Below are 27,461 nucleotides of genomic sequence, written 5' to 3'. Positions count from 1 at the left end.
ACCCTGTCTCTCCCACAGCCTGTGGTGGCCACTTTCCACGGCACCAGGACTCACGTGAGCACTCAGGTTGCAGCTCTTCCTTCCTATCCCCCTGCCCCACACGTGTGGCACAAAGAGAGCCCTGGCACCCAGGTGTGCCACTGGTTTTGGGGAGCTGGAGGTGGCTGGCACCCTCCATGGCCCTTCAGTCAGGGTCAGCATCAGTGCAGGACCCTGCACAGGGAGAAGGGATGATGTGTGGCAGAAATGATGGCACAGGGATCCCCAGGGACAGCTGGCTCAGGGTGGTGCCAGTGGGGTCTGGGTGCTGCCAGGGTGTGCCCAACTGAGGGGATCCCAGGAACTGTACCCCATCTATTCTTGGGTGTCAGAACTGGGCCAGGGGTCTTGCAGGGGGTCAGCAATGCTGGAGGGAAGGGTAGGCTGGAGGAGTGGGATTGGAGGGATGGAGGCAAGGGGTGGGCTGGGATGAGGTGGGTGCTTTCTCTCCAAGGAGGCTGGGGGGCTCAGGCCAGGAGCAGCTTCCACTCTGCCCAGGGAGCAGGAAGAATCGTCCGTCAGGAGAACGAGCAGGACCAAACAGGTGATGGAGAGTCTGGAGGATCTGTGAGATCTGGTGACATGGGCATGTGTGCCTCCCTGTGCCCTCCCCTGTCCCTGTCCTGCTGGGCTCTGAGTGGGTGCTGTCTCTCTGGGCCTCCCCTGCCTGTGCCTCCTCCAGAAGCGCCCGTGGCAGCCCTGGTCTGTTGTGCAGACAGAGGAGGGGGTATCTCCAGGTCCATCATCCCTGTCCATGTACCCTGTTAGGCTGCAACAGGGTTGGGCAGTGCTGCACTGCTCCACATCTGAGAGGGGTGGTTTTCCCTTGGGAAATAAGGGGAAAGCAGCCCAGACTCCTTTGCCTCTTCCCTGATGCCCGTGTCCCCTTGACAGGGTCCTTCTCCACTCAGCCGTTCCTTGCTGGCAGCGCTCACATAGTCCCTGTGCTCAAGCTCTCGCACGCTGAGGAAGATGAGGGTGTGTTATCCCTGTGCTTTCAGTCCTTGTCCCCCTTTTCCTGCCCTCCATGTGTGTGGTGAGGACTGCTCACGTGTGATGCTGTCTCCCAGGGCAGGACAGGCAGACCATGCTCGACGATGACGACCTCGCGTATGACATGGATGGAGAGGAGGATGACTACGATGAGATCTCGGAGATGGACAGCTTGGAGCAGCCCACAGGGGATGGTGAGCTTCCCTGCACTCACCTGGCACTCAGAGCTAAGCTGCTGGGGAAACCATGGAGCTGCCCCGGGTTTTGCTGGGGTTGTGTCTTCACATCAGCTGGGCAGTGGGTCCCTGTGCCATCTGTCTGGGGGATTTGGGATTTCCTGCCCTCTTGCTGGTACTTGGGGGGGTTGCACCTTCTCTATCACTGTGCTGCCCACACTGTGCAGACCTTGTGCTCTATCCCTCTCACTGAAGCCATCACCAGCAGTGATGGGTGGTGTGCTGGGCTGGTGGCACCTGCTGCCCTGGTAGGATTCCTGTGTTCTGCTCATGAGCCACAGGACAGATCCCAAAGGACAGATCAGGGAAGCCCCAGTGGCAGCAGCCTTTGGAGAGTCTCTCTATAATCCTTTCAAGGGGTGCTGTGGCCATCATGTCCCCAGCTCTTTGCTGGGAGCTGTCCCAGGAGACAGAGTGGAGTCTCCTGCCCTCAATTCCAGCACTTGGGCAGAGCACAGAGAGTCTCCTCCAACCAAACCCTTCCCATGCTCAGCCTTTCCCTTCTGGGGTTTCCCTTCTGTGCCTGGTGGGTTCCCTCACAGCAGCGTTTGCCCACAGCTGAGCCCTGCAGGCTGCCTCTGGACGAGGGGCACTGCCAGCACTACACCCTGCGCTGGTACTACAACCAAAGAGCCACCGAGTGCCGGCCCTTCGTCTACAGCGGCTGCCAGGGCAACCCCAACCGCTTCCAGAGCAAGGAGGAGTGTGAGCTGCACTGTGGACAGCACCCCGGGGCAGGTGGGCAGGGCTGGGCACAGCAGCACCTCCACCCTGTGGCCCGGGCTCAGCCATGCAGAGCTGGGGACAGTGCTGCTCCCCGGCCCAGCTCTGACAGCGCCTCGCTTCTCTCCACAGATTCCCGTGGCAGTGCTGGCAGCAAGGAAGGAGGGCAGCCAAAGGTGTAGGTGCAGGTGGTGTCTGGGCAGGCAGGGCTGCCTGGAGCTGCCCAGATGCTGCCCTGGCCGGGGCTGGGCTGCCCATGGGGGCAGCAGCCATGTGCCTACCATCCCCAGCAGGAACCTGGTGCTATTTCTAACCTGTCTTTATGCTGCTCATGGGTTTTTCATTTCATATCAGTTTATTGTCATTAAGGTGAAATTTATGTCAAATGGGAAATTGCCTCCCAGCAAGGCTCTGAACCCCCTTTCCCACTGGGCTGTTCTCAGTTTGATTTTTAAATTATTTGTTGCCAACAGAAGGGTTCTTAGTCCTGTTCCCTCTCTCTGGAAGCAGAGGTAGGACTTGGCATAGTTGGGCTCCCTCCCCTCCCATAATGTCCTTGTACCCTTTCCTGCCCCCCATAGACCCCCAAACTCCCTCTCTGTTCCCTGTCTCTGCTGGGAGAGCTGCCCACATCCTTGTGCCAGGCAGTGCCTCTCTGCACAGCATCCCTCACCCTGCAATGAGCTCCATCTGAATAAATTTCACCTTAACCTCAACTAGGGCCCAGTTCCCCTTTTGTGGCTGCAATGGTTTGGCAATGAGCTGTGGGGAGACTGGAGGCTCTTGCCATGTGCTGCCCTCCAGCTCACACATCTGCCAGCAGCACATCTGGCCTTAATCTGGGGGATCTCGCCTGCCTCCCCAGGCCTGTCAGGGAAACCCTGAGGATGGTGCTATGTTAGAAGCGGTTCCTGCTCGCCCACACTTACTCTCAAAGGCTTTGTGAAAGTGATGTCGCAGCCCCTGCTTCCCCCCATCCCCAGGGCTGGGTAGGGACATGCCCTTCACTGCCCCAGAGCCCCAGGGCTGCTGGGTGGGCTGTGTGGCCCCCACACGTCCTGCTGTTCTCTGTGTATATTATATACAGCAAATGTCTATGTGTACCAATGCAGGGGGATGTGTATTAAAGCTGTGCTCACAGGGAGATGTCACATTCTTGGCTCATTGCTGGAGATGCCTGTGGAGTTTGGGGACAGCTCTTGACTCAGGCATGCCCCCTGCTCCTGCCAGCTGGGCTGCCCTTTCCAGCTGCCCACTGCACTGGCTGGCAGTGCTGGCTGGGATTCCTCACCCCTTCCAGGGAGCCCAGTGTCCCATCCCTGTGCCCAGCACGTGCCCAGCTGATGCAAGCCAGGCCATGACCCCCTGTGCAGGCCCTGACGTGTCAGCACGTGGCTCTGTGGTGCTGCATGATGTGCTGTGTGAATCAGTGCTGCCAGCTAATTTTGGCTACTGGGTGTAAGTTCCTGGCTGTCCCTGGGAGGAGGAACAAAGCTGGCATTATTTCTGTTCCCTGCTGTCCTGGGGAGGGTGGCATAGGCTCGGTCACCCATGGGTTCAGACCACAGGGGTGGGCAGAGGCCCAGTGCTCTGAACCCTGGGCACCCTGACTCCTGCCCTTGGCTGTGGGGCTGAGCACCCACAACTCACCCCATGTGGTGCCCACCCAGCCTAAGAGCCTTGGGATGCTCCCACACTCCCTAAGGGGGGAATTTTGGAGCAAAACCCTTGTATATGGAGCTCAGCAGACAGCAATGCCTACAGGCTGCCACCCACCTTGGGCAGCTGGGCCAGGCTGGACTGGTGCAGGTGCCTGCAAACCACTGGTGTCCCAGCTGGAATGCATTAAGGTGAGCTGCAAACCAGTGATGTCCCAGCTGGAATGCATTAAGGTGAGCTGCAAGCCACTGGTGTCCTGCAAACCAGTGGCCAAAGCAGTGCCTGGGTTTGGCACAGCAGGGAGGTGACACGTCTCTGGACATGCCCTCCATGTGGCCAGGGAGCCTGTCAGGACACAGTGCCAAACTGGCACCAGGAGCTGTCCTTGTGAGGCACAATGCCCATGATCCCAGCAATGTGCATGTTCTCTCCCTCCCTGAAGTGATCACCAAGTCTGACAGGAGCAGGGAGGCCTAATTAGATGGAGAAAAAACATCTTGCAAGTCAAACATGAAACAATTACAAGTGAGCTGTCCCAGGTTCCCGGAATCCCCTCCGAACGCAGCTGGGGGAGCTGCAAGGGGGCAACACCCACCCACATCCTGGGATGATTTCATCTGCCATTAGGCAAAATGTATTAAAAAGATTTCCACACAGTGCCCCCCCACCTTCCCCCTGTCACCGTCACCCCCTCTGCGGGTCGGAGGTGGAGCTGGGACAGGATAAGAGCCAGGGCTTGGCAGGGAGCAGAGCAAACCCCCAGCCCGTGGTCCCTGCAGCCTGGGAGCACTGCTGAACGTCGAGGAGACGAGGACCTGCTGCAAATGGTGAGGCTGTGCCCTCAGTGGTGCTTTTCAGGGGCTTTTAGCTGGGAAATAGATTGAAGGGGGTTAGATACTTTTCATTCCTCACTTTGCAGCGGGTTAACCACCTCTGGCTGCCTACTCTGGTACTTTCCAGAGGGTTTCACCCCAGAGATGCTCTGCTGGGCGACTGATTTTGGGGAGAGGCAGCTGTATAGCAGGATTTGTGCAGCAGTGTCCCTGCACCTGCTCTGACCCCCACCCCACGTCCCAGCACCCTGATCCCCACCCCATAGCACAGCATCCTGCAATCCCTGGGGCCCTCCCTGTGACCAAGGTGAGGGATGGGCTGGAGAAAGTTGCTGAGGCTTGACACAGCTCAGGACCTGTGGCCAGTCTCCTGCCCCAATATCCTGTGTATTTTAGTCCAAGTGGCTCGTGTCCCCCCTTGGTGGGTGGCTGTTGCCCCAAAGAGCCCAGCAACACAGTGGGGAATGGCACCTGCCAGGGAAGGCGTGGCAGGAAGAAAGCTCCACTGCCCGCCCAGCCCTGAAACCCCAGGCATTTCCCTGGCCAAAGGGCAGGAATGGGCTGGGGAGCAGCCACAGCACCCTGGCAGGACAGGGTTGTCTCCTTCCCTGGGTGACAAAGGGCTGAAGGGTGTGAATTTGAGGGCACAGCATCTGGCCAGGGGCTGTGTGAAAGGACAAGGACACCCAGGGGATTTGCTTCCCATGCCCCCTTCAGCCTCCCCAAAACTCCCCACCCTGTTCAGGAGGGTTAAAATCAGGGTGGAATAATGAAAGGCTCCTGAAAGGAGGGTGAAGCCCCACCAGGTGCACCTGCAGGGAGTGGAGGGGTTCTGTGGGTGACACCCTGGTGGGGATGTGACCTGCCTGGTGGGCTGTGGGGCAGTGCCAGGGTGATGGGAGTGATGCTCAGAGCCAAGCCATGTGCTCCCTGCAGGCACCCCCGGGCACGCTGCGAGGCAGGATGCTGCTCTCCTTCCTGCTGCTCCTCGGGCCACCAGCAGGAGCCTGGGAGGGGCCCAGCCATGAGTGGCTCTCACCAGCCCCCCGAGGTGTGGATGGAGGGAAGCTGCTGAGGCAGGAAAGCACCAGCCACAACAAGATGCTGCCAGCTCTCTCCAACATGAGGAGGGCTGACGGTGGCTCTGGGGCAGGGTCTCATCCAGATGAAGCCAGCCTGCCACTGCTGGAGGGATCAGAAAGACAAGCCCTGCCCTGGCTGATGAGCCCAGCCACGGAGAGAGCAGCTCCAAGCAAAAGGAGGAGGAAGGTGTCCCTGTCACTCGATGTCCACACTCACTTACTGAAAATCCTGCTCGACCTGGACCGAGAGAAGGAGCTGCAGGCCAAGGCAGCTGCTAATGCTGAGCTGATGGCCCGGCTGGGGCGCAGGAGATGAACTGTGCTGGGATCCAGCAGGGCTGGAGGGGACAGCAGGGCTGGCACAGGGAGGTGTGGAGCAGCATCAGCGTTTCTGCAGGGAACTGGACATGGCACCTCATCCCCCTGGCCCCAGTGCTCGTGGCACAGGCAGCAGCCATGGCAGGATTTGGTTTAACCACTCTCACCTCAGCACCACTGGAGAAGACACAGCTGGGTTTACCTTGGCCAGTGCTTGAGCACAGCTGGTCCCAGCCCCAGGCACTACAGGGATTTCTGTGCTTGGCTTTGCTCCCTGCTCATCCACCACCTAGATGTCTGCAAAGGGGCTGCATCCAGCCAGGCAGCTTTTCCTGGGTGCTTCTTCTCTCTGGGTGACTGAAGCACACAAAATCCTCCACAAAGCTTGGCCAAGCCTCAAAGCCGGAATTTTGAGTGACCACACACAATAAAATGTGACACCAAACACAGCTTGTGCTTTATACCTGCTCTGCACCCCTATCACAGACATATTTTATGAAAAATCCTTTCCTCAGGATTTTTTCTCCTGAGAAGCTGAGAGGCCTCAGGAACAAAATGTAAACAATGGTTATCTGCTGCTGTGGAATGCAACAGGTGCATCTGTGATTGGTCTCATGTGGTTGTTTCTAATTAATGACCAATCACAGTCAGCTGGCTCAGACTCTCTGTCCGAGATACAAGTCTTTGTTTTTCATTCCTTTTTTTTCTATTCTTAGCTAGCCTTCTGATGAAATCCTTTCTTCTATTCTTTTAGTATAGTTTCGATATAATATATATCATTAAATAATAAATCAAGCCTTCTGAAGCATAGAGTCATATCCTCATCTCTTCCCTCATCCTTGGACCCTTGTGAACACTGTCACACATTCCTTCACACTCCCGTTTTGTGTTCCTTTTCTCCAGAGATGCTGTGAGGGCATGTGCTCGGCCAGGGCCAGCATGGGAGGTCATTAAATTCCACATGAGGGGTGTCAGACCTGGCACCAACAGCAGAGCCAGCCCCTGGCCCAGGGAGCCCACAGCGGCTCTGGGCCAACAGGGAAATCGTGTTGTGCCCCTGGAGCTGCTGCTTTCAGCCCAGCTGGGAGATAAGAGCAGAGCAGAGCAGAGTGCGGCCGCCCCGTGCAAAGTACAGGGTGGTGCAAGCCAGGCTGAGGCCAGGAGACACCGCCAGGGGGGCCACTGGAGCTGCTGGGGGACACAATGCTCTTTGAGGACTACCTGCTGCAGGGTGAGTGAGCCCTCACACTGTGGGGTGGGCACTGCCTCTGGGAAAGGGGCAGAAGCAACTGGGGTGACCCCACATTCCATGGAAGGGATGGATTTCAGGAAGGGATATGCCAGCAGATGGTGGGTTGGGGTGAGGTGGCAAGGTGGGTAAGAGGTATTTTGCCATCCCTGCCCGACCTGAGGTTCAGGTGATGCCCAGGCAGTGCCTGGCCCCTTGAGATACCCCCTGCCCCCCCGGGTGTATGCTGTGGGGCTGAACCTGGAGTTTGGGGTCCAGGGTAGAGACAGGGTACCAGTAGCAGTGGGGGACAGCAGTCATAGGAAGATCTGCCAAGTGGGACACTCCAGGGCAGGCAGCCTGAGTGACAACTGTCCATTCCCTAGAATGGGATTCTCCCCTGCCACTCCCAATTGTTCCTAGGACGCTGAGCCCTCGAGGATCTCCTCATTTCCATGTTCTGCCCGTGTCTCATCTGTCCACCCCGAGACCCAGCATGCCCCCATGCTTCAGCCCTCTCTGCCCCTAGTGCCCCGTCACCTCCCCAGCTCAGGAATCCCAGTGCCAGCCCCATCACCAGTGTTTCCCCTGGTGCCAGTGCCTCCTGCCCTGCGCTTTCCCAGCCCCAGTGCTGCCCCTGCAGTCCCGGGGTCCCCTGCAGTCCCGGGGTCCCTCCAGCGCTGACCCCAGCCCGGACCCCCGCCAGCCCCGCCCCCGCCCCGTCCTCCGCCAATCAGACCGCGCCGCTGTCGATTGGACCCGCCCTCTCCCTGTCAATCACGGTTCCGTGCCACTCCCTGTACACGTCCGGGGGGCGGTGCCGCGCCTGCGCAGTGCGGAGGCCGCGGTGACAGTGACAGGCTGGCAGGAAAGGGCGGGGGCAGGAAGGGGCGGGGGCCGTGCCGGGACCGGGAGCAGGACCAGGATCAGGATCGGGATCAGGATCGAAATCGGGACCGGGACCGGGACCTAGGCTGGGACTGTCACTGCCACGGGACGGGAGGGCTGCAGTCACAGGCCGCTCGATAGCACCATGCTGAAGAAGTTCGACAAAAAGGACGAGGAGTCGGGTGAGGGGAGGCCGGGGCGCTGTTAGGGGAGAGACCCCTCTGTGGGCACGGAGGGGATCGGGGAGGGGGAGCCCTTCGTGGCTGCGGGGAGAGCTGTGAGGGAAGAGACCCCTCCTGTGGAAATGGGGGAATCTGTGGGGGACAGAGGGAGCTGGGAGGGGAGGCTCGGTGCCAGCTTGGCGGCGGGGGCTTGTGGTGTGCATGGAACCAGTGGGGAGCACTATGGAAGCACTATGGAACCGCTAGGGGAACACTATGGGGGCACTAGAGCAGTCTGCTGCCTCCTTCTCGCAGCCGCAGCCGAGGATAAACTGGTTGTATCGGCACAGCACACCGAGGTTACTGCCACATCAGCAGGTGCAGAGCCTGAGACTAAATGTTGAGCACATTAGCGCTGCTCACAGTTGCCCAGCTCTGGAACCAGGTGCTATAGCCAGGTAGAATCCAGTTCATCGTTTCTGGCCTCACAATCACTGCTACTTTGAATGGATCAGAAAATCTGAGAGCATGAAGTTTCATGCCTGACTTCAAAACTTTAGGCCGATTAGTAAGGAAAAGGTTGATATTTTATGTGGTGTGTAATTCAGGTGGAAGCAATGCATCATAGGACAGTGTTTCCTTTCATGGTTTAGCTTTGTGGTATCTTTTTCATCTTCCTATGAAGCTTTCTACACATCTTGCTGTGCATAACAAATCAGTGTGTCCTGAAGCAAATTGATTCAGCTTACATCTTGGTGATTATTCTGTGTGACTGTGCTTTCTTTTTATCTTAATGGGCATTCAATGCTTTACCCTTGATTCCCTTTTCCAAGGCCTCTAGTGGCATCTTGATAAGCAGAGAATTTAGTGAGGTAGCTGTTGGAGGGGAATTGCTCTTGGCTTTAATTTTGAGGGCTGTTCTTCGTTTGTACCTTGCCACACCCATCAAGGTATTGACATTACCTTTCGCTGGGGCTGGCAGGAGAAGCACAGATCCATTTAATTGGCTTCTGTGTCTTTGCTTTCCATGTATGGTTTTGCTAGCCTTGGATGACCTGCTCCCACTCCCTTTGACATGTCATTTGGCCACAAAATTATGTTTCTCTACAAATCAGAACAAATTGTTGTTAGTTACCCAATATTAGGAACTTTATGAACACACAACCTCTGTCCTCCCTGCATTTTTCTCCCTTTCCATGGAAGAAAACTGATGCAGGGTGCTGTGAGGACTGAGACCCCATGTAGAATGTATTTCAGGATCCTTAGTGCTATGAAGGATAAAGAGGTGATGCAGTGTTGTTCATGGCTGATTTAAGGATTGTAGACATGCTGGACCATGGAAATACTGGGCTGCTGGGCAGGTTTTTTGGAACACATTAGCATATTTATCTTAGAACTGGTTCATACTCATACTAGAGACATTTTTGCTCTTTCCCCTTGTTTTGTTCTACCTCTTCAACCTCACATAAGTGTCTGTGTTTTGTTCAGCCACCTGCTGCCTTTGCAAACTTCTCCTGAGCCAGAGGAGGCATTTATGAACCAGGAAGGAGCCAGAGTGCAGATGTGTTTACCTTTTGTGTGTAAGACTTACTCTAGAAAAGGCTCCTGGCACCAGCCTGGGATGCTACAAGCTTGGGTCAGGTCAGATTTTGGCCCAGGAGATGTTCTCTCTAGTGGACCAGGCTTTGGAACAAACACTAGAACAACTCTGAAAAAGGCTGCATTTTGTCCCAGGGCCAGGCTGAACATAAGCCCCTATCAATAACTAGCAGCCTTTGAAAAGCTGCAGCTCACAAATGCTTGGGAGGCAATCTAATAGAGACCATGCAGAATGATAGTGCTTTTCCCTCTGATTATTTCATCCTTAATTGCTGGGGGATTCTAATTATTTAGTATAATTTACTTTGTTAAGTGGAACAATGAAAGTTACTTTGTGCCCAGCCTTTCTGGTCTGCTGTCTTGTTCTCTTAATTAGTGATAGAGCCAAAAATACTTTACTGGTGGATTTTTGTTTGGTTTATATGGGAGGGATAAAACACTCCTGACTCACCAGTCTGGCAAGCAGTACCTCTTTCTGTCTAAGCTTTTGTTCCTAGGCCTGTCCTATTGATGCTCTAACTGCCAGCAAGCTCCCAGCCCAGGGTGGAAATTGTCTTTGGGGATACAGTGGAGCACAGTTATTTTACAGCTGATCAGTCTGCCTCAGCTCATAGTCAGTTACTTCTGGAGGGGATGGCAAATTGAAGAATGTCCCATCTGCTCTGCCTTCCCTGCCTGCCATGAAGACATCCAATCAATATTACTTCAAAGAGGGTTCTCTCATTGCTTGGTGTTCATGAAAAAAATAATCCCAAAATCAGACTTCTTTTAAAGTATGGGCATGGTTCAAAAGTTGCTTTCCCATGGCACTCTCCTTGGAGAGACTTTTACTCTCTCTGTTTTGCAGGTGGGAATTCCAACCCATTCCAGCACCTGGAGAAGAGTGCAGTCTTGCAAGAGGTAAATCTTCAGACCATCTCCTCTGTGCATACCCCACTGGATAGAGTCTCTCCCTCTCTTGAGTAGGTCACTGGAGAACTTCAGCAAGGAAATGAGGGTTTGTTACAGTCCTGCTTGCTCTGAAAGAGATGAGCAACAGTTCTTATTTTATTACTGGACAGATGAAGGGAGAAGGTTGAAATGGTCTCTGGAACAAATTAAAGACTGTGAACTAGAAATAGTAATAAAGGAATAAAATTATCTGAGAAAGCTTACCCCAAACCAGGAAGAATGGGAAAGTGGCCTTGGACACCCCAAATGTCTTGTGGATGACAATATTAGTGAGAGGGGTGTGAGTGGTTATGAAACAGTTTTATGAATTTTCTCTGAAGAAATGCCATTCTCAATCCCCAGCCCCTGTTGTTTCAGCATTCTCTGCTTGTGAGGTTGGGAATGGTGTTGGTTCCTGTAGCCTCAGCAAGCTCAAGTTCATCTGTTGGAAGAGTGTTTTAGCTAGCACACAGTACAGACCAGTGTGGGTGAAAGTGTGATGAGAATTTAGCCTTTAAACCTCTATTGCTCTTGGATTTGTAATCCCAGACTGCAAAACCAGCTGTTTAAAGGGGTCCATGTTTAACAGGAATTAAAGGGAAATCTGATCCAAAGTCATAAAGTATCTTGCCATACCTCACTCACAGTGTGTAGTTGGGACAGGCAGGACAATGTTTGCAAGGGGGTCAGTGTCACTCCTTGTCTGTGCTTTGTTTCCAGGCTCGAGTGTTTAATGAGACTCCCATAAACCCACGAAAATGTGCTCATATCCTCACCAAGATCTTGTATCTCATAAACCAGGTAAGAGAGAGAAAATATACATCTATACAGACATGTGCATCAGCCCAAAGCTGGCTGTGCTAATTGGGATTTCCTTTCTTCTTTCCACACAACTAGGGGGAGCACCTTGGTGTCATGGAAGCCACCGAATCCTTCTTTGCTATGACCAAGCTGTTTCAGTCCAATGATGTAAGTCTGCCTTTGGTTTTCTCTATTTACCTGGTGGGATAATTTGTCCCATTTTTATACAGTCAGCTTTTCTGTCCTGTCTGAAGCTACCTGATCTGAGTGGGAAGAGTAGGGTGAAAGTTTAGAAGTGGTGATCAGCTTCCTAGCCCTTCCCAGATCTTGTAGCAGCTTAACTGAAGTGTGCACTGCTCTTGAGGCAGAGATTCCTCTCTCTAAATTGCCATTTAACTCTGAGATTGTGGTAGGCAGGTGGATTTTCCTGTGCTTTGTGCCCAGCATTAAAATATCCTGTTGAGAGTCAACAGTTGTGTGTTTGGAGGAGGCTGGGAGTGAGTGCCCACTCACAGCAGTAGCACTGTCATTAGTTGTCCCCCAAACTGCAAGGCTTTAAAATCATGAGACCAGTGCAGAAATCCCCAGACTCAGGAATATAAATTGTTTGCTTTCTTGCTTTTGGAGCAACACATGGTTTTTAACCACCAAACCATCAAATAGTTTCAAGGCTTTCTCCTTGTTCATATGAATGACAAGTGGAAGATGAAACTGTAGATCTAGCTAAATCTGGTATCTCAATGGCCTCACCCTAAGACTGAGGGATTAGAAGAGGAAGAGGTGTTTTGTTCATCAGTCTGGATTTTGTACATCTTTTACGCTCAAGGAGTGATGCACTCTGAAGGTATCAAGTTCTTGTGATCTTCATGATAAAATTATGTAAGCAGGGAAAACTGAGGTCCCTTCCTATCTGGGATCATCTCAGCTGATGTTCTTCCTGCTTATTTCCTTGCCAGCCAACTCTTCGCAGGATGTGTTACCTCACTATCAAGGAGATGTCTTCTATTGCAGAAGATGTGATCATTGTTACTAGCAGGTCAGTCACTTCATTTTCCTTGCTGTAATACTGACATGCTCTTCAGTAATGTCTGTCCAGCTTCTTGAAGTAGTCCCTGAGCAGGGTGATGATAGGGAATGCCTTTGGTGAGGAAAAAGTTTTCCTTTATAAAAGACCAATAAAATACAGACATTAAACTCATAGTGATGTATGCAGAACATGCTGTGTCCCTGTACCCCATGCCCATGGATGTCTGGGGTATTTCTTGGTTACATGATATGGTAGCACTGCTGGCTTTTCCCCTTTTGCAAAGGCTTTTTCATTAACTCTTGTCAGAATGCTTTGAAATGTTTTGAAGACTTCTGGCATAAACCCCAAGGCTTTCAACAGGTAGACAAGGATTTACTTCTGTAGCAGCACTGAATATGACTTCACCAGGGAACAAAATTCCCTCTGTGAGTCATTCCTGAATTGCTGATCATGTGTTCTGGTTTGAAAGCAAAACCAGTGAGAGACTCTTAAGTCAGAAATACAATTTATTAGGAAAAGGGAAAAAATCAAATACATACAATAATACAAAAGAAAAAAAACCACTGACAGAGTCAGAATACAACCTGACACCCTGATAGTTAGGGTGGCGGTAGCAGTCCAGATGAAATGATCTTGTTGAAGTGGTGATCTCATAGAAAAGATCTGGTAGCTCTTGTCCTCTGGAAACCAGTGGGTAAGGGCTGCCTGTTCTGTCCCAAAGCCCAGATTATATCCAGGTAGGGATGCTTAGCTCCTCTCCCTTGGGCAGAGCATCTCACAATGGGCTGATATCACTCTGAGTCATGTGGTGAGTCCTTGATATCTCTGAGTCATTGGCAAGGTATTGATGGGCCCATTAACAGGAGATAAGGAAAAAAACAATGCCCCTCCTGTTTTCAACTGTTCTTGAGGATGGGAATAGAATACATCTTTGTATTGTAACCTAGGACATCATGCCAGTCAAATGTCCTGTGGGGGAGTCAGGAGCATGCCTGTACAGGGTCTGTAAAGGGCTGAGGCAGAAGCCAGTCTCAAGTGCTGCAATGTGATGAATTCCTGGCCCTTCACAGATGGTCTCACACTGACCTGAGTACTGATCTTTTCCTCCTGCCTTCCCACCCCAGTGGGATTTGCCTGAGACCTGCAGCTGCCTGCTTGGCATTCAGCCGTGATGCTGGCTGCCTGCTGCTCTGTGTGCACTGTGTGTGCACCTGAGAGCTGCTGGCTCAGGAGTGCCATATTGAGAGCTTCCTGTTTTCCCAGCTTAACCAAAGACATGACTGGGAAGGATGACAATTACCGAGGCCCTGCTGTGAGAGCACTCTGTCAGATCACTGATGTAAGTGCTGCTTTTCCCATGGGGCAGCTCTGTGCCCTTCACTTTTTCCTACTTTTCCCCATGCCTTTCACAGTCAGAAAGGCTTTCCCATATCAGTGTTGTTTCCCTCTCCCTGCAGAGTACCATGTTGCAGGCCATTGAGCGCTACATGAAGCAGGCGATTGTTGACAAAGTGCCAAGTGTCTCCAGCTCTGCTCTCGTGTCTTCCTTGGTATGTACTCTCTGCAGCACAGGCCTGAGGGACAATCAAGCAGGGAAGCAGTCATCTGTGGTGGGACTACACATCTTGGGAGTTTCAGGATTTTGTTGCTATTCCTGTCTTTGTGAACTGAGGGACTGGCACTGACTTTGTTAAGAGATCATCAACCTCCTGAGGCTGCAGCTGTTATGGCCAGATCTCTGCATGCTGATCCCTTGTTCTTCTATAAATTGCTGCTGCCAGCACACTCATGGGGAAGGCTCATTGCTTCTTAATGTAAGCTGAAATTCCCAAAGCTTCCTCCATTTTTATCTCATGGGTTGTTGTGGTTGTTGTGGCTTCATCTCCTTCCAGCACTTGCTGAAGACCAGTTATGATGTGGTGAAGCGCTGGGTGAATGAGGCTCAGGAGGCAGCTTCCAGTGACAATATCATGGTGCAGGTAGGACGCCCACCTCCAGCAGGGGAATAGCCACCAGCATCTGAGCATGGAGCAGATTGCTGGAGCTCAGCCAGGCACTTCTGGGTGATAGAGGGGACAAAGGGGGAAAGAACCCACCATGGGTTTGTGACGTTCTCTTTCCCTGCACAGTACCACGCCCTGGGCCTGCTGTACCACGTGCGGAAGAACGACCGCCTGGCAGTCAACAAGATGCTCAGCAAGTTCACACGCCACGGCCTCAAGTCCCCGTTTGCCTACTGCTTGATGATCCGAATAGCCAGCAAGCTGCTGGAGGAGGAGGCTGGCAGGTGAGCGGGCTCCTTTGCCCTGCTGAAGGAACTTCCTGGTCTTGCTTCCATCTCCTCTTGTAGACTCACTTGCCATCTCATTTGTTCTGTCTTTGAAGAGCAGCATGCAGCTTCTACCCTCTTATTGTTAGATAAAAGCAGAGAAAATATAGGATGTCCTCCTGGTTGTTTTGAGATGGCTTCTGTGAGTCTTGTGTGCATCAAATACTATCTTGTTTCTCTGAGTGTTTTGCATAGCTGTTATTTGTTTTACTCCATTTTCTCTATCTTCTGTAATTGTTTATCTAGCATGTATGCAGTGTGGCTTCCTGGTGGATAAGAGTTGTGCTGTGTACAGTCATTTCCTACTGTGTGAGAATTGAGGGGGATTCCCTTTAGGCTGTAAGGCAAAGGGTGTCTTCTCAGAAGGCAGCCTGACTTTCAAGCATGCTGGAAGTACAGTATAATGACCACTACAAAATCTGGGGACAAAGTGGGTTTATGGCTGCTTTTACCTTTCCATGGGCTGTGGGACCTGCCCATTTCTGCTGCTGAATTCTTAACTTCTGTTAGTACCTTTGCTTTAATTCAATCTTGTGGGGTTTGTTTGTCCCTTAGCCGCGATAGCCCTCTGTTTGATTTCATTGAGAGCTGCCTGAGAAACAAGCATGAGATGGTGGTGTATGAAGCTGCATCTGCCATTGTTAACCTGCCCAACTGCACTGCCAAGGAGTTGGCTCCAGCTGTCTCAGGTAAGTGTGGTGCTCATGGTCATGGTGAGGGAGTTATGAGCCTCCAGTAGTGACCCTGCTGTTTGCCCCAAGAAACAAGGGCCTTGTGCACTTTCAAGCTTTTATGCTGCTCTGTTCTTTGTTGCTTTATGCTGCTGCTGAGAGCCTGTGGTGTGTGGGAGTAGCTTTGTTCTTGTAAAGGTATTTCCTGGTGTGTTCAAGTGTTGTTACTTTATGGGTCAGTCCTGGGAAAGGAGCAGGGTTTGCACAAAATGGAGAACAGCAGTTCAAATTAACTTAATAGGAAAGATGACAAGGTGATGAATTTGGCTTTCACAAGCAGCAGAGGATAGGAGCACTGTGGAAGAAGGGGGAGGTAGGTGAGTTAGTTGTCAGCAGGGGTGTGACAAAGGCAAAGGGGACAAGAAGGAGGGAGGAATCTGTTAAAGGTACAATTGCTTCTTAAGCATTTTTCTAGGTACCTTATGCTTGCAACTGTCTCTTTGCTGAAGCTCTTGCTTTAGGTATGAAATGCTTCTCAATAACAGAGTGCCTAAACATCTGCCTGTGTTGGTTTTCCCACCTTGCAGTTCTGCAGCTGTTCTGCAGCTCCCCGAAAGCAGCACTAAGATACGCAGCCGTCCGTACCCTCAACAAGGTAGGAGCCAGTCCCTTGGGAGCTCCAGTAGTGTCTCATGTGCATGGAGGTGCAGACTGCAGAAGGCAGCCAGATCATGTGATGATTTAGTGTGAATAACCTCTGTCTTGTGCTACAGCCTTACATTTCATTGCTTTCTGTCTGGAGTAAAACCTCAAAGAACATTCTACAGAAGAAAAAAAAGCCCTGATAATTTTCACTGGTCTCTTAGAATGTCACTAGTCTTAGTATTACTGCTTTCTCTTCTGAGCTTCCCATGGTGTGGAAGCTCCTTGTAAAACAGGGATCAAACCTTGGTGATGCTTCTTGCCTGCTCTGTGGTAGTCTTTGCTGCAGCTTTTCCCTTCTCCTTATAAACACTATAAAAGAAAAAGAGAGAATGGCAGTGTCTGGTAACTGCTGTGCTTCTGCCTACAGAACTGTTTTGCACAGCTAGTCTGGCTAAATTTTTGTTGGGAATTCATAGCTTTCTTTTCTTATTATATAGAGCAAAATCAGAGAGTTAAAAATAATAAAAGACTGTTTACTGCTACTGCTTTTCTTCCAGCAAGGGGTGCAATTCTGCAGGAAACAAGAGCTTGCTACCTTAACTCCAAATTAGCTATTTGTCTGAGATGTCTCTCATGTGCAGTCTATACCACTTATTTCTGTGGGAAGGAGTGAGTTTTGTTGGGTTTTGCCAGCTGGGCCTTTTGCATCTCTTGAGGGATTTTCATTCTTCCTTGGCTGTTGCAGGTGGCCATGAAGCACCCATCTGCTGTGACTGCCTGTAACCTGGACCTGGAGAACCTTGTGACAGACTCCAACCGCAGCATCGCCACCCTGGCCATCACCACGCTGCTGAAAACCGGCAGTGAGAGCAGCATTGACCGGCTCATGAAGCAGATCTCCTCTTTCATGTCAGAAATCTCAGACGAGTTCAAAGTAAGGAAGTGGGAGGAGGAGGGACACCCAGATTCCTGAAGAAACCTCATGGTCTTTGTCCATGTTTGTGTGTGTGCTCTAAACCTGCATGGAGCTGCTTCCAGAAGAGCAGAATATTTGCAGGGAGGAGAAAGTATTTGAGGCTGTCTGTCTAAGCCATGCCTCAGTCCTACATCTCCGAAGTCACATGCCCTTTTCTGGGGAGACGCCTTCTGAGAATCAAATCTCCTTCTTTCCAGTTGTGTGGGCTTTCTTTAGGGGCTGCCCAGTGCATAAAGATCTATCTCCTCCAATTCTTAAGATTGTACCTCCTGGAACTGCATTTGTTGAATAAATAAAGACAAAAGCATGATTTCCAGTCTAGGGAGCCAGCAGAAAATTGATACAACTCAGCTATTTTTTCCTGCAGGGTGAAACAGAATTGTTTTTACTTGTCCCCTTTTCCTGCAGGTGGTAGTGGTGCAGGCCATCAATGCTCTGTGTCAGAAGTACCCTCGCAAGCACGCTGTCCTCATGAACTTCCTCTTCACTATGCTCCGGGAGGAGGTGAGTTTGCAGGACAGCTGTGTCTGCCTTGCTTGTGTGCATAACAGTGCTCCCTGTGAGTGTCAGGCTTTTACTGATAAGGCTGTGCAGTGAAAACCTCTCTCTAAAAGGCTTGCAGTCTAACTGCAGAAATGCCCAGCTGTGCACAATAGTTATAAGCATACTGCTAGACATATTTTTAGTGTGGTTTTCATTCTGTGATTTTTTTAATGGGGGTTTATTAACTCTCAAAGCAAATGCAAGCAACAGCAGATCTGTTGGCAGTCCATGTGTGTTCCACATTTGAACCAGCTTTCTTTTATACTTTGACAGCAAATTCCAAGAAGTTTTGTCTTGTACACAAAGATTCAATGACAACCTATTTATTGATGACACGGGACCACTTTTGTTCTGGTGTCTGTGCTCTGGCAGTGAAGGGATCACGAGTACCTATAATCATTCTCTGCATTCAGCCAGACAAAAATCAAAGAAAGACAGCTTTACAGAGGTTTGCTGAGGCTGTTTCTAAATGATCCAACATGCCTGCAGCACAGCTGGCACCACTGCTTGCTCTGACATCACTTCCTGCCAATACAGCCTCTCATTTGGGAACAAACTGGAGCATCTCATTTTGCTCCTGTGAAAAATGGACTATTCTTCTTTCCCATATTTTCTGTGGGTGGATGGTATCATTTTGAATATGGTTTTGTACTTCAAAGCATTCTGTTTTAAAGCTTTTTTAATCTGAAGTAGCTCCAGAAGGATCCAAATGCCCAGCACTGTGCATGTAATTGGCAGAGGGTAGTGTACAGATTAATCCCCAGGTGTGTATTGAGGACATCAGTAAATAACGTCTGAAGATTGCCAAGCATTACTGGCGTGTCAGCTTTGGCTCTACCTGGGGAGGTATTGATTGCCTATCATCCCACACTAATGGAGCTATTTGCTGTGTCCTGCTGGGGCAGATATGATCCTTCATACATTTCTCTTGTGATTCATCCTCAGATGTCTAGTGCTGAAGGGGAGAGGGTTGCGTTTTTTCTCTTTCCATATGGCTGATTTTAAGCACTAATTCTAGCAGCAGAGGATTTTGATGGAGATAAAAACCCTTCAGCCAGATGAATCCTTTTACTCTTGGGTTAGGACTCTGGATTTGTTTTGGTTTTTTTTCTCCAGTACAGCCATTCTGAAGGGAGCTGGCAAGAGAGCTTGAATATTAGCTGGCCCTCTGGGTGTAAAGAGGGTCAAAAGTGAGGGCAGAATTACTGCCCTCCTCCTTTCAAGCACACATTAAAAAGCACTGAGTGTGAGTGACCTTTCAAAGCAATGTTTCTCCTGGCTAGCTCAGAGTCTCTAAAATACTTTGATGTTTCCAGCTGAGCAGTTCCCTTTTGCTCCTCAGGGTGGCTTTGAATACAAGAGAGCCATCGTGGACTGCATCATCAGCATTATTGAGGAGAACTCAGAGAGCAAAGAGACAGGCCTGTCTCACCTCTGTGAATTCATTGAGGACTGTGAGTTCACTGTGCTGGCCACTCGTATCCTCCACCTCCTGGGGCAGGAAGGGCCCAAAACCAACAACCCCTCCAAATATATTCGCTTCATCTACAACAGGGTTGTTCTGGAGCATGAAGAAGTCCGGGCAGGTAAGTGACAGACCTGGAAAGTTCTCTGCCCTTGCACAGATCTTCAGGGAGCCATAGTATATGAATGCCTCTGCTTTTGAGGGTTGTGATTGCTCTAGGCCTGAGCAGATTGTTTTATACAGCAAGGATCCTGCAGTAGTACTGATGGAAGAGGCGGCCTGTGGCTGGGAAGTGGGAAGGAATATGCACTGGTTCTGAAACCAGACAAAGGGTTGCAGGCTAACACTTCACCTCTGCTTCTTTCTAGTCACAATTTTACTAATGTACGTACTTTACTAGTGTAGCATCTCTGACATGATCAAGGCCAAGCAATGGAGGAAACTTCAACTCCTTTGTTTTCTAATTCAGTTTTCATTACTTTTGCTACAGGTGCTGTAAGTGCCCTTGCCAAGTTTGGAGCTCAGAATGAGGAGATGTTACCCAGTATCTTGGTGTTACTGAGAAGGTCAGTTGGGCCTCAGAGTCTTTCAAAATCCTGGGTGAAATACCCTGTTTGCTTGAGAGCTTGTCTAGTCTCTTCTGCCTGTGGGTCTGAGAAGGTGCAGGGGGTACCTGTGATCCTGTGATAGGATCACCAGTGCATTCAGCACCACAAAGTGCACAGAAGCCATGTGTGGCAAATTACTGCTTTTCTAATATAATTACTAGGAGATTGCTGGATCTTCCCTATGGCATGTTTTTTCTGGCCCTGTGATGTTTCTTAGTGATGGGGATTCTGAAGAAAGTTTTCCACTTTCCCCTCAGGTGTGTGATGGATGATGACAATGAAGTGAGAGACAGAGCCACCTTCTACCTGAATGTTCTGGAGCAGAAGCAGAAGGCCCTCAATGCTGGCTACATCCTGAATGGTACTGCAGGAAGGCCTTAAAACAAGTCTGAACCTCTTTCCTGGTCTAACAAGAGTTAAACTAAGATCCTGGCGTTGTTGTGGTTTCAGTGACCTGTCCTTTCTGTCCCCAGGGTTGACAGTGTCCATCCCTGGCCTGGAGAGGGCTCTGCATCAGTACACCCTGGAGCCCTCTGAGAAACCCTTTGACTTGAAATCTGTTCCTTTGGCAACAGCTCCTATCATCGAGCAAAGAGCAGGTGAGCAATCAGGTCCCCTGAATGCTAGTGATATTCTGCACTGGGCTTGCTGAGAACTGCTGGGCTCCATCCTATTTGAATTTTGTGGGATTGCATCTCCTGGAAAGACTAAGGACTGCAAATCTGGTTGCTCCCACATTAATGTTTCAGTTTAGTCCAACTGCTAATAATAGTAGTAGCTGGCAATCCTCACTGGAGCTGCTGCAGTTCTAAAGCTGCTTAGGAAGCCAAGTACGGGTGTCTAGTCTATATCAAATGAGAAATGAGCTCCCTTGCTTTCCTTACTCAAATTCCTCTTTAGACATTGATCTCTTTTCTGATTTAGTCATTTCTTACTGTTCTCTTTCAACTTTTTTGGGTTTATTTTTGTTTGAGTGTTTTCTTTTTCATTTGCAGAAAATGCCCCTGTTGCTGTAGTGAAACAGCCAGAGAAAGTGGCAGCAACACGGCAAGAAATATTCCAAGGTAAATATTTAAATTGATGCAAGGCCTCTGCTCTGTCCATGTGTGAGAACTCTGTAGCCATCTCTTGCTGAGCCTGCCTTAGCCCCTCTGGCTTCTTCTTACTTTCTTGCAGGGAGTGACATGAGCTCCCAACTTAAGGTCAGCTGTTCACTCCTGGAGGGTGGAGGTGCCTGCAGTCCTCTTTTTTCTGTCTTGCAGTAGACATGAGCAAAGGATGACTCTTTTTCATTTTAAAAGTCTCTAGGGAATGTTTATGAGTATTTAATGGATAGTTCTTTGCTGTAGCAGCTTCTGGCAGCTGAAACAAGGGGTTTGACACTGCTAACACCTCCTTGTGTCTTGAGGAAGGCAGTAATTTGTGTCCTCTATTTCAGAGCAACTGGGGGCCATCCCAGAGTTTCGGGGGCTGGGCCCACTCTTCAAGTCTTCCCCAGAGCCTGTAGCCCTGACAGAGCTGGAGACAGAGTATGTGGTTCGTTGCACAAAGCACACCTTTGTCAACCACATGGTGTTCCAGGTGGGTAGCTATGGGGTGTGCTGCTGAGGGCTCTCAGAAGATAAGCCCCTGACTGGCAAAAACTTCATTGTGAAGATATCTCTCAGGGATATCATAGAATCATAGAATGGCCTAAGTTGGAAGTGACTTTAAAGATAATCTAGTGTCAACCCCTCTGCCATGGACAGGGACACCTTTCACTGGACCAGGTTTCTCAGAACTCCATCCAGCCTGGCCTTGAACACTTCCAGAAAGGCAGCACCCACAGTCTGTGTTCAAAGCAGGACACTGCAATGAGTAGTCCTTAATTTTTTATCCATGGTAGCAGAGCCCCAAAGAAAATGAATAAGAGTGGGGGGAGTGTGTCTGAGCAATGCTTACAGGTATAGTCAAATCCAACAAGCACTAGGTGGGGCTGTTCTCACTCAGGAGTTGGCAGGGGGATCTGTGTTCTTTCTTCAGAGTCCCCAAGCCTATGGTTTGGGCATGAAAGAGTGAAGCTTACTACATCTGAGAAGCTGAAAAGGGTACCCAAGAAAGGGATTCAGTGGGGCAGAGCTCTTCATCTGCTGTGTTTTGTTTTAGCCTGTAGCACAGGTGCTTTCTTCTGTACACCCTGGCTTTGGCTGTACCACACTGCTGCTACATGTGAGATATTAGAATTGATGTGCCAGTCCCCTTGCCTGGGCTTCAGAGAGTCTGAGGCACAGTGAGTCCTTTGCTAGCTTGTGAGCTGCAGTGTTTTGTCCTTAGCCAGCTCCTTCCTCAAAGCTCAGACCTGCTTACACTGCCTTTTGCAAAGAGGTTGACCTTTGTTTCTATTGTCCATCCACCAGATGCAATTGTGTGAGCTTAAGACATTTGGCATTGCAGCTGGAACAAAGTCTAATCAGCAAGTTTGGACTTGCTGAAAACTTCAGGCTTGCTGAAACTTGCTCAAGCTCTACCTTGTTCAAGCCATGCAAACAATCATCTTTCCATCTGCAGTGAAGGCACTGTGTCCCTGTAGCTTCAAGTGGGATGACATGGGCAACACAGTACTTGTGTTTCTGTAGAGCAAAGAATTAACCCAGGAATTACTGGAAATTACAGGAAAAAGTTCCATACTAACTGGTGGAACTGAAACAGGCAAAATCTGACACATCCCTGCCCTCATTGAGTTTGTGATCCTGCCTGAGTTGCAGAGGGCAGGCCTTGGATTGGTGTGTGCTGGTTCGTTTTAAGTCTTGTTTCCTTAAAAAAAAAAAAGCTTCTGGAGCACTGGACTCCCCAGCAGGGTTTTAGTTTCTCCCCTAAAGCATTTAAATGAGCACTCTTTAGTCAAGTTGCTCTGTCCTGAGCCAGCTGATAGTGAGGTGCACCCTGGAAGCACAGAGAGCTGGGGGTTCACACCAGGCTCCCACTGTGCCTCAGCTGGGGCTGCTCTGCAAGGAGTAGTGAGCAGCTTCAAGCTGTTGCTGCTTTCCCCTTTCCTGTTTAGTTTGACTGCACGAACACCCTGAATGATCAGATCCTGGAGAATGTCACAGTGCAGATGGAGCCAACAGAGGGGTATGAGGTCATTGGCTATGTACCTGCCAAAACCCTGGTGTACAACCAGCCAGGTACCTGCTACACGCTGGTGGCACTGTCTGAAGAGGATCCAACAGCAGGTAAACAGTCTGCACTCTTTTTTCCTGTGTTGTTTATCCTCACACATTCTACCTTACATCTCAGCCAGATATTTATAGCCTGTGTATGAGTGCAGCCCTGAGTGATGCTGATCATGACATGTCTTTGCTGTTTTGGGGGTTATCAAGCCTTTATTCTCCTCTGCTAGTTACTTTGTGCTGTAGTACTGCCAAGTTGGGCTGTGAGAGCTGGCAGATGAGTTGTCTTTTGTGCACCCTGGCATGTCCTTCATCCTTTCTTTGTGTTAGACATGGGGAAGCTGATGCTTGTAAAATGCTGAGAGTGCCCAGATGCTCTGGGTAGCAAAGGGGTATTTCAGACAAACCGCTAGAATTTATGGGATGTCTGTTTGAATAGAACATCCCCCTCCCTGTTTGCCACTGTCCAGAACATGAATCAGGCTTTACCTGTGCTTTGGTCTCCCTGGTTTGTGCTCTGGAACTGCTCTGCTGTCTTGTTGCTGCTGTTCACTCAGCAGTACCCATCTTCTAGGGATGAGTCATCACTTCTTCTCCCAGCTGAGTGGTATTAATGAGCTGCAGCATTGCAGTGCAAGGGGCTTTCATTTCAGAGGCACAGGAACTGATCCCTGTATGTGGATCTCGCCTCTTCACAAGGTGCTGATGGGACATGTTTAGTTAGTATTCCCAACACAATGTCAGGTTCACTAGTAATAGCACTTGATCTGAGGATTGTAGTCTTGTACAACCATCATGAGCCTGTCTTTATCACTGTTTGCTTAATATTATAAATAAATAGCTTGTCCTTGAGAGACAGAAACTGTTGGAGAGCTCTCTCTAGGTCAGTGGCTAAGCCTGTGCTGCTGACAGTGATGGGGAGAGCCTGGCTGCCCCAAACCTCCCAGCCCCATTCTACCTCAGGGCAGTGTGGCTGTGGTGATAATGTGAGCTTTGCCTTTGCTTTCTTGCCTCCAGTGGCCTGCACGTTCAGCTGCATGATGAAGTTCACTGTCAAGGACTGTGATCCCAACACAGGCGAGACGGACGACGAGGGTTATGAGGATGAGTATGTGGTAAGAAGCTGGGCATGTACCTGATCCTGGAAACTGCTGTCATTTTGTGGGGTTTTGCAATCTGAACTTGGATCCCCCTGCAAGCAATGATGTGATCACCATCACTGAAGTGGGCAGCATCATGTAAAGGGAGCTCTTGCTGTTTCTGATGCACAAGAGAGTTTGCAGAGCTTGCTTTGTCTCATTTGGAGTTTTCTCCTGTTGCACTGTGGATGGACATCTGACTGTGCAGGATATGTGTGTTTTGGGAGGCCATGGTGCATCCTCCAGGTTTGGGTGACTGTGCCCTATGGGCTCCAGCAATGGCACACTCAGGGTTTTAGAGACAGAGGGCACTCAAGCATCTTTTGTTCTCCACAAGTTGCTCCTGTGGTGGCACAGTTAATTGTCTAGAGGCTTGCCTGGCACAGGGAAGTTGCCATCCTCGTTCTTATTCTGGGGAAGGTGGAGCTCTTCCCTCCCCACCACTGACACTGCTGAAAGCAGTGGTGCTGCAGAAGCACCTCTCTTCCTTGGAGAGGAAGGGATGTTGTTCACAGCCTCAGCTTGGCCTGTTAGCTCCAGAGACTGTTTTCTGTGCGTTGCCTGTCACTGCTGTGAATCTCATTAGAGGCACTGCTGTGCAGTGAGTCACTGTCTTCCCAGAAAGAGTGAGGAGAGTTTTTCACAATGGAACAAAAGAAGTTAACACTTCTTTCAGCTTCCTACCAGTCACCAAGGCAATTGAGTGATACTTAAACTCTTCCATGTGTTTCAGCTAGGATCAGGAGGAAATTATTTTCTGAAGTAATTGTTGGAATTAATGCAGGCTGGTGTCCTTCAGGGCATTGCCTGTCCTTCATTACATACTCTGGAGGGACAAGCCTGGTTCTGCCTTGCACAGGTGCAGTCACAGCAGCTGCTCAGCTACCTTGGTGCCAGTGTTAGGTGATGGCACACATCTGACAGTGTCTCACTGTACCAGCCTACAAATTGATAAGCCAGAAAGGCAAAACACAAGCTTACATGCATTTCAGGGAAGCAAATGCTCAAGCAGCTATTTATAAGCTTTTGTTTTTCCCTCTGTTTTTGCCATTTGTCCAGTGCTTTGATCTCTGTCAGACCAAGGGTTGTGCTCAGAGCAGGAACATGGTTTGTAAGCCCTGGAAATGGCATCACTGTGCATTTCTCTGGCCTAGCAGTTGCTCAGTAGCAAACCAGAAGTGGAAGTGGAGGCACTCTACTGCATTCACCTGATCTTAGGGGATCCAGTTAAAGTTGACTCTGAGGATAACAGGATTAAGAACAACCATGTTTCACTTGAACCTCTTCTACCACCAGCTTGAAGACCTGGAGGTCACAGTGGCTGATCACATCCAGCGAGTTCTGAAGCCAAACTTTGGAGCAGCCTGGGATGAAGTGGGTGATGAGTTTGAAAAGGAAGAAACCTTTACTTTATCTGCTATTAAAACCCTTGAAGGTAAGGAAGGGTGTGTGAGCACAGCAGAGCTCTTATTTTCCCTCTGGCAGGCAGAGTCCAGAGGCCCAGTCTGGCTCACTTTAGATCTGTCACAGGAAGGCTAATGGGGCAAAACCCCTCACAAGCTTTACACCACAGCTGTTAAATAGGGAGCTGCAGTTACTGTCATAATAAGTTAGTTCAAGTTTCAAATAAACTAGTGAGTGTTTTGTGACCAGTAGAGACCAGGCTGGATTGTGGAGGCAAGAGAATAGCTTGCTTTGCTCTTGTACTTAACCCTTCCAAGCAGACAGACCATAATTCAGTTATGAACTCCCACCATTCTTCTTGAGACCACTAATAAGAAATGAAAACATCAGAAGACATGAGGCTGGTGAGCAGGCTGGTGGGGTAAACCCTCTTCTCTTTCATCATGTATCAGATTCTGTTTTACTCACAAACCTGTGAAAACTCAGTTCTTTTGATGCCTTACAGAGTGTCCTTGTCCTGTAGCCATTTCTGTGCTCCCTTGAACAGCCCCTTGGGGTTTGAAATACTCTCCCTGAGCCTTTTCATATTTCTCCTGAAGACCTGTGTTTCCTGCAAGACATCTCCTCCCTTTTATAGTCTCCAGAGAAGCAAGCAGGCTGACAGGGCTGTGCAGTAAGTGCAGCCAGCTGCATTCTCCTTCTGCCCTTGTCTGACTCATTCCTCCTCTTCTTTGTCGCCAATTTGCTACATCAGATAACAGAACTCTCCTATGGTGGTGGGGGTTTTTGTGTGTTGTCTTTGTAGTCCTTGTGGCCTCCAAAACCACGATTCTGACCAGTGTGTCCCTCAGGACAAGGAACATGAACTCTAACATGTAGGGAGAGCTTGAGTCACTTTTAGTTGCTCTTTATGTGCCCCTGTTAAGATATCTGTGACACAGAGCCCATTTTATTGCTTTTTTTCTAACAGAGGCAGTGAGCAATATTGTGAAGTTCCTGGGGATGCAGCCCTGTGAGCGCTCAGATAAAGTGCCAGATAACAAGAACTCTCACACACTGTACCTGGCAGGTGAGCTGTGGGGTGAGGTTCTGCTCGAGGAGCAGCTCTGGGAGGTTGCACAGAGCTGCCTGTTTAAAATCAGGGCAGGAGTTCCTGATGGAGTCCACTGTGCTCTGGGTTGGATTTTGAGGTTTGTTCCTGCCGTGATTTCCGTCTCTGCAGTGCAGAGCAACTGGTTTTGGGATCAGGGAGGGTGCTTTGGTGGAAGGGATGTTGGGATCAGCCCCAGGCTCAGCTGGGTGGAATTTGCTGCCTTTGTGATCTGTGGCATCCTGCTTTGGAGTGAGCCTGGTGTGGGAAATACAGCAGCCTTATCCAGCAGAACAGATGAGTACCAGAGCTCTTAGACAATCCTGGATCTCTTCTCACCTGGAGTTTATTTTACACTTTGGTTTCATGGGTTTTACAGTAGCAGGAGTCCCAGGTATGTTATCATGAATGGGAACTGAGCTGCTTTAGGGTCTCTCCTGGCCCAGTACAAGGACTTGCCAGATTTTGCAGTGGTGTTCATCTTCAGACTTGCAGGGGAAAGCAGCCTGCAGCGTTGTGACCCCTCCTCCCCCTGTCCTCTGCAGGTGTGTTCCGGGGTGGCCATGACCTCCTGGTGCGGTCTCGCCTTGTTCTCACCGACACGGTGACCATGCAGGTCACGGCCCGCAGTGCGGAGGAGCTCCCTGTGGATGTGATCATGGCCTCCGTCGGATAAACCCCCTTTCCAGGACTGTCCTAACTCTGAGCCTCCACCGACAGCAGAACAAGGATCACGGTCACTACAGCAGCTTTTGTGTTCTCTGCAGTACAGCTGTACTTGGGGCTTTGTCTATAAAATCACCACGTTTTTAATCTCCGGCTACGCCGCGCTCTGTCCCCGCGTCGCAGCATCGTAGCGGCCGCTCCCCGTGCTCCTCCCGCTGTGGTTCCAATAAAGCAGTGTTGTGGCTCTTCCTGGCTGTGT

The 27,461-nt window shown here is 50.2% G+C and overlaps 3 protein-coding genes across 4 annotated transcripts in view; all 3 read left to right on the top strand.

The window, feature by feature from the left end:
- The window catches only part of COL7A1 (collagen type VII alpha 1 chain), a 31,257-nt gene extending 28,122 nt beyond the window's left edge, over window positions 1-3,135 (top strand). Inside the window, exons 115-120 of one of the 2 annotated variants that reach the window (XM_071439679.1) lie at window positions 19-132; window positions 494-583; window positions 934-1,017; window positions 1,110-1,226; window positions 1,827-2,006; window positions 2,124-3,135. In XM_071439679.1, coding sequence (XP_071295780.1) covers window positions 19-132; window positions 494-583; window positions 934-1,017; window positions 1,110-1,226; window positions 1,827-2,006; window positions 2,124-2,173 — 635 coding nt within the window. In that variant the 3' untranslated portion in view covers window positions 2,174-3,135. The remainder of the gene's footprint in view (window positions 1-18; window positions 133-493; window positions 584-933; window positions 1,018-1,109; window positions 1,227-1,826; window positions 2,007-2,123) is intronic. The other variant, XM_071439681.1, reaches the window with a different exon arrangement.
- A 2,269-nt stretch (window positions 3,136-5,404) lies between these two features.
- Window positions 5,405-5,881, top strand: UCN3 (urocortin 3). Its single transcript, XM_071440140.1, has one exon. It carries the CDS (start codon window positions 5,405-5,407, stop codon window positions 5,879-5,881), a length of 477 nt encoding a protein of 158 aa, XP_071296241.1.
- A 2,096-nt stretch (window positions 5,882-7,977) lies between these two features.
- On the top strand, window positions 7,978-27,451 carry COPG1 (COPI coat complex subunit gamma 1). Its single transcript, XM_071439677.1, has 24 exons — window positions 7,978-8,181; window positions 10,607-10,659; window positions 11,410-11,490; window positions 11,587-11,658; window positions 12,447-12,526; window positions 13,781-13,856; window positions 13,975-14,067; window positions 14,410-14,496; window positions 14,647-14,804; window positions 15,402-15,535; window positions 16,105-16,172; window positions 16,908-17,096; window positions 17,547-17,642; window positions 19,024-19,267; window positions 19,637-19,712; window positions 20,012-20,115; window positions 20,228-20,353; window positions 20,750-20,818; window positions 21,193-21,335; window positions 22,795-22,966; window positions 23,921-24,018; window positions 25,339-25,477; window positions 26,417-26,515; window positions 27,082-27,451. Exons 1-24 carry the CDS (start codon window positions 8,145-8,147, stop codon window positions 27,210-27,212), a joined length of 2,625 nt encoding a protein of 874 aa, XP_071295778.1. The 5' UTR covers window positions 7,978-8,144; the 3' UTR covers window positions 27,213-27,451.
- The last annotated feature ends 10 nt before the right edge of the window (window positions 27,452-27,461 follow it).

The sequence above is a fragment of the Agelaius tricolor genome, unplaced genomic scaffold (assembly GCF_023055355.1).
Source record: "Agelaius tricolor isolate 1412-34295 unplaced genomic scaffold, bAgeTri1.0.p SCAF_14, whole genome shotgun sequence".
In the NCBI taxonomy this organism is placed as follows: Eukaryota; Metazoa; Chordata; class Aves; order Passeriformes; family Icteridae; genus Agelaius; species Agelaius tricolor.
Note: the sequence above shows the minus strand (reverse complement) of the source record. Positions and strands in the feature narration are given on the sequence as shown.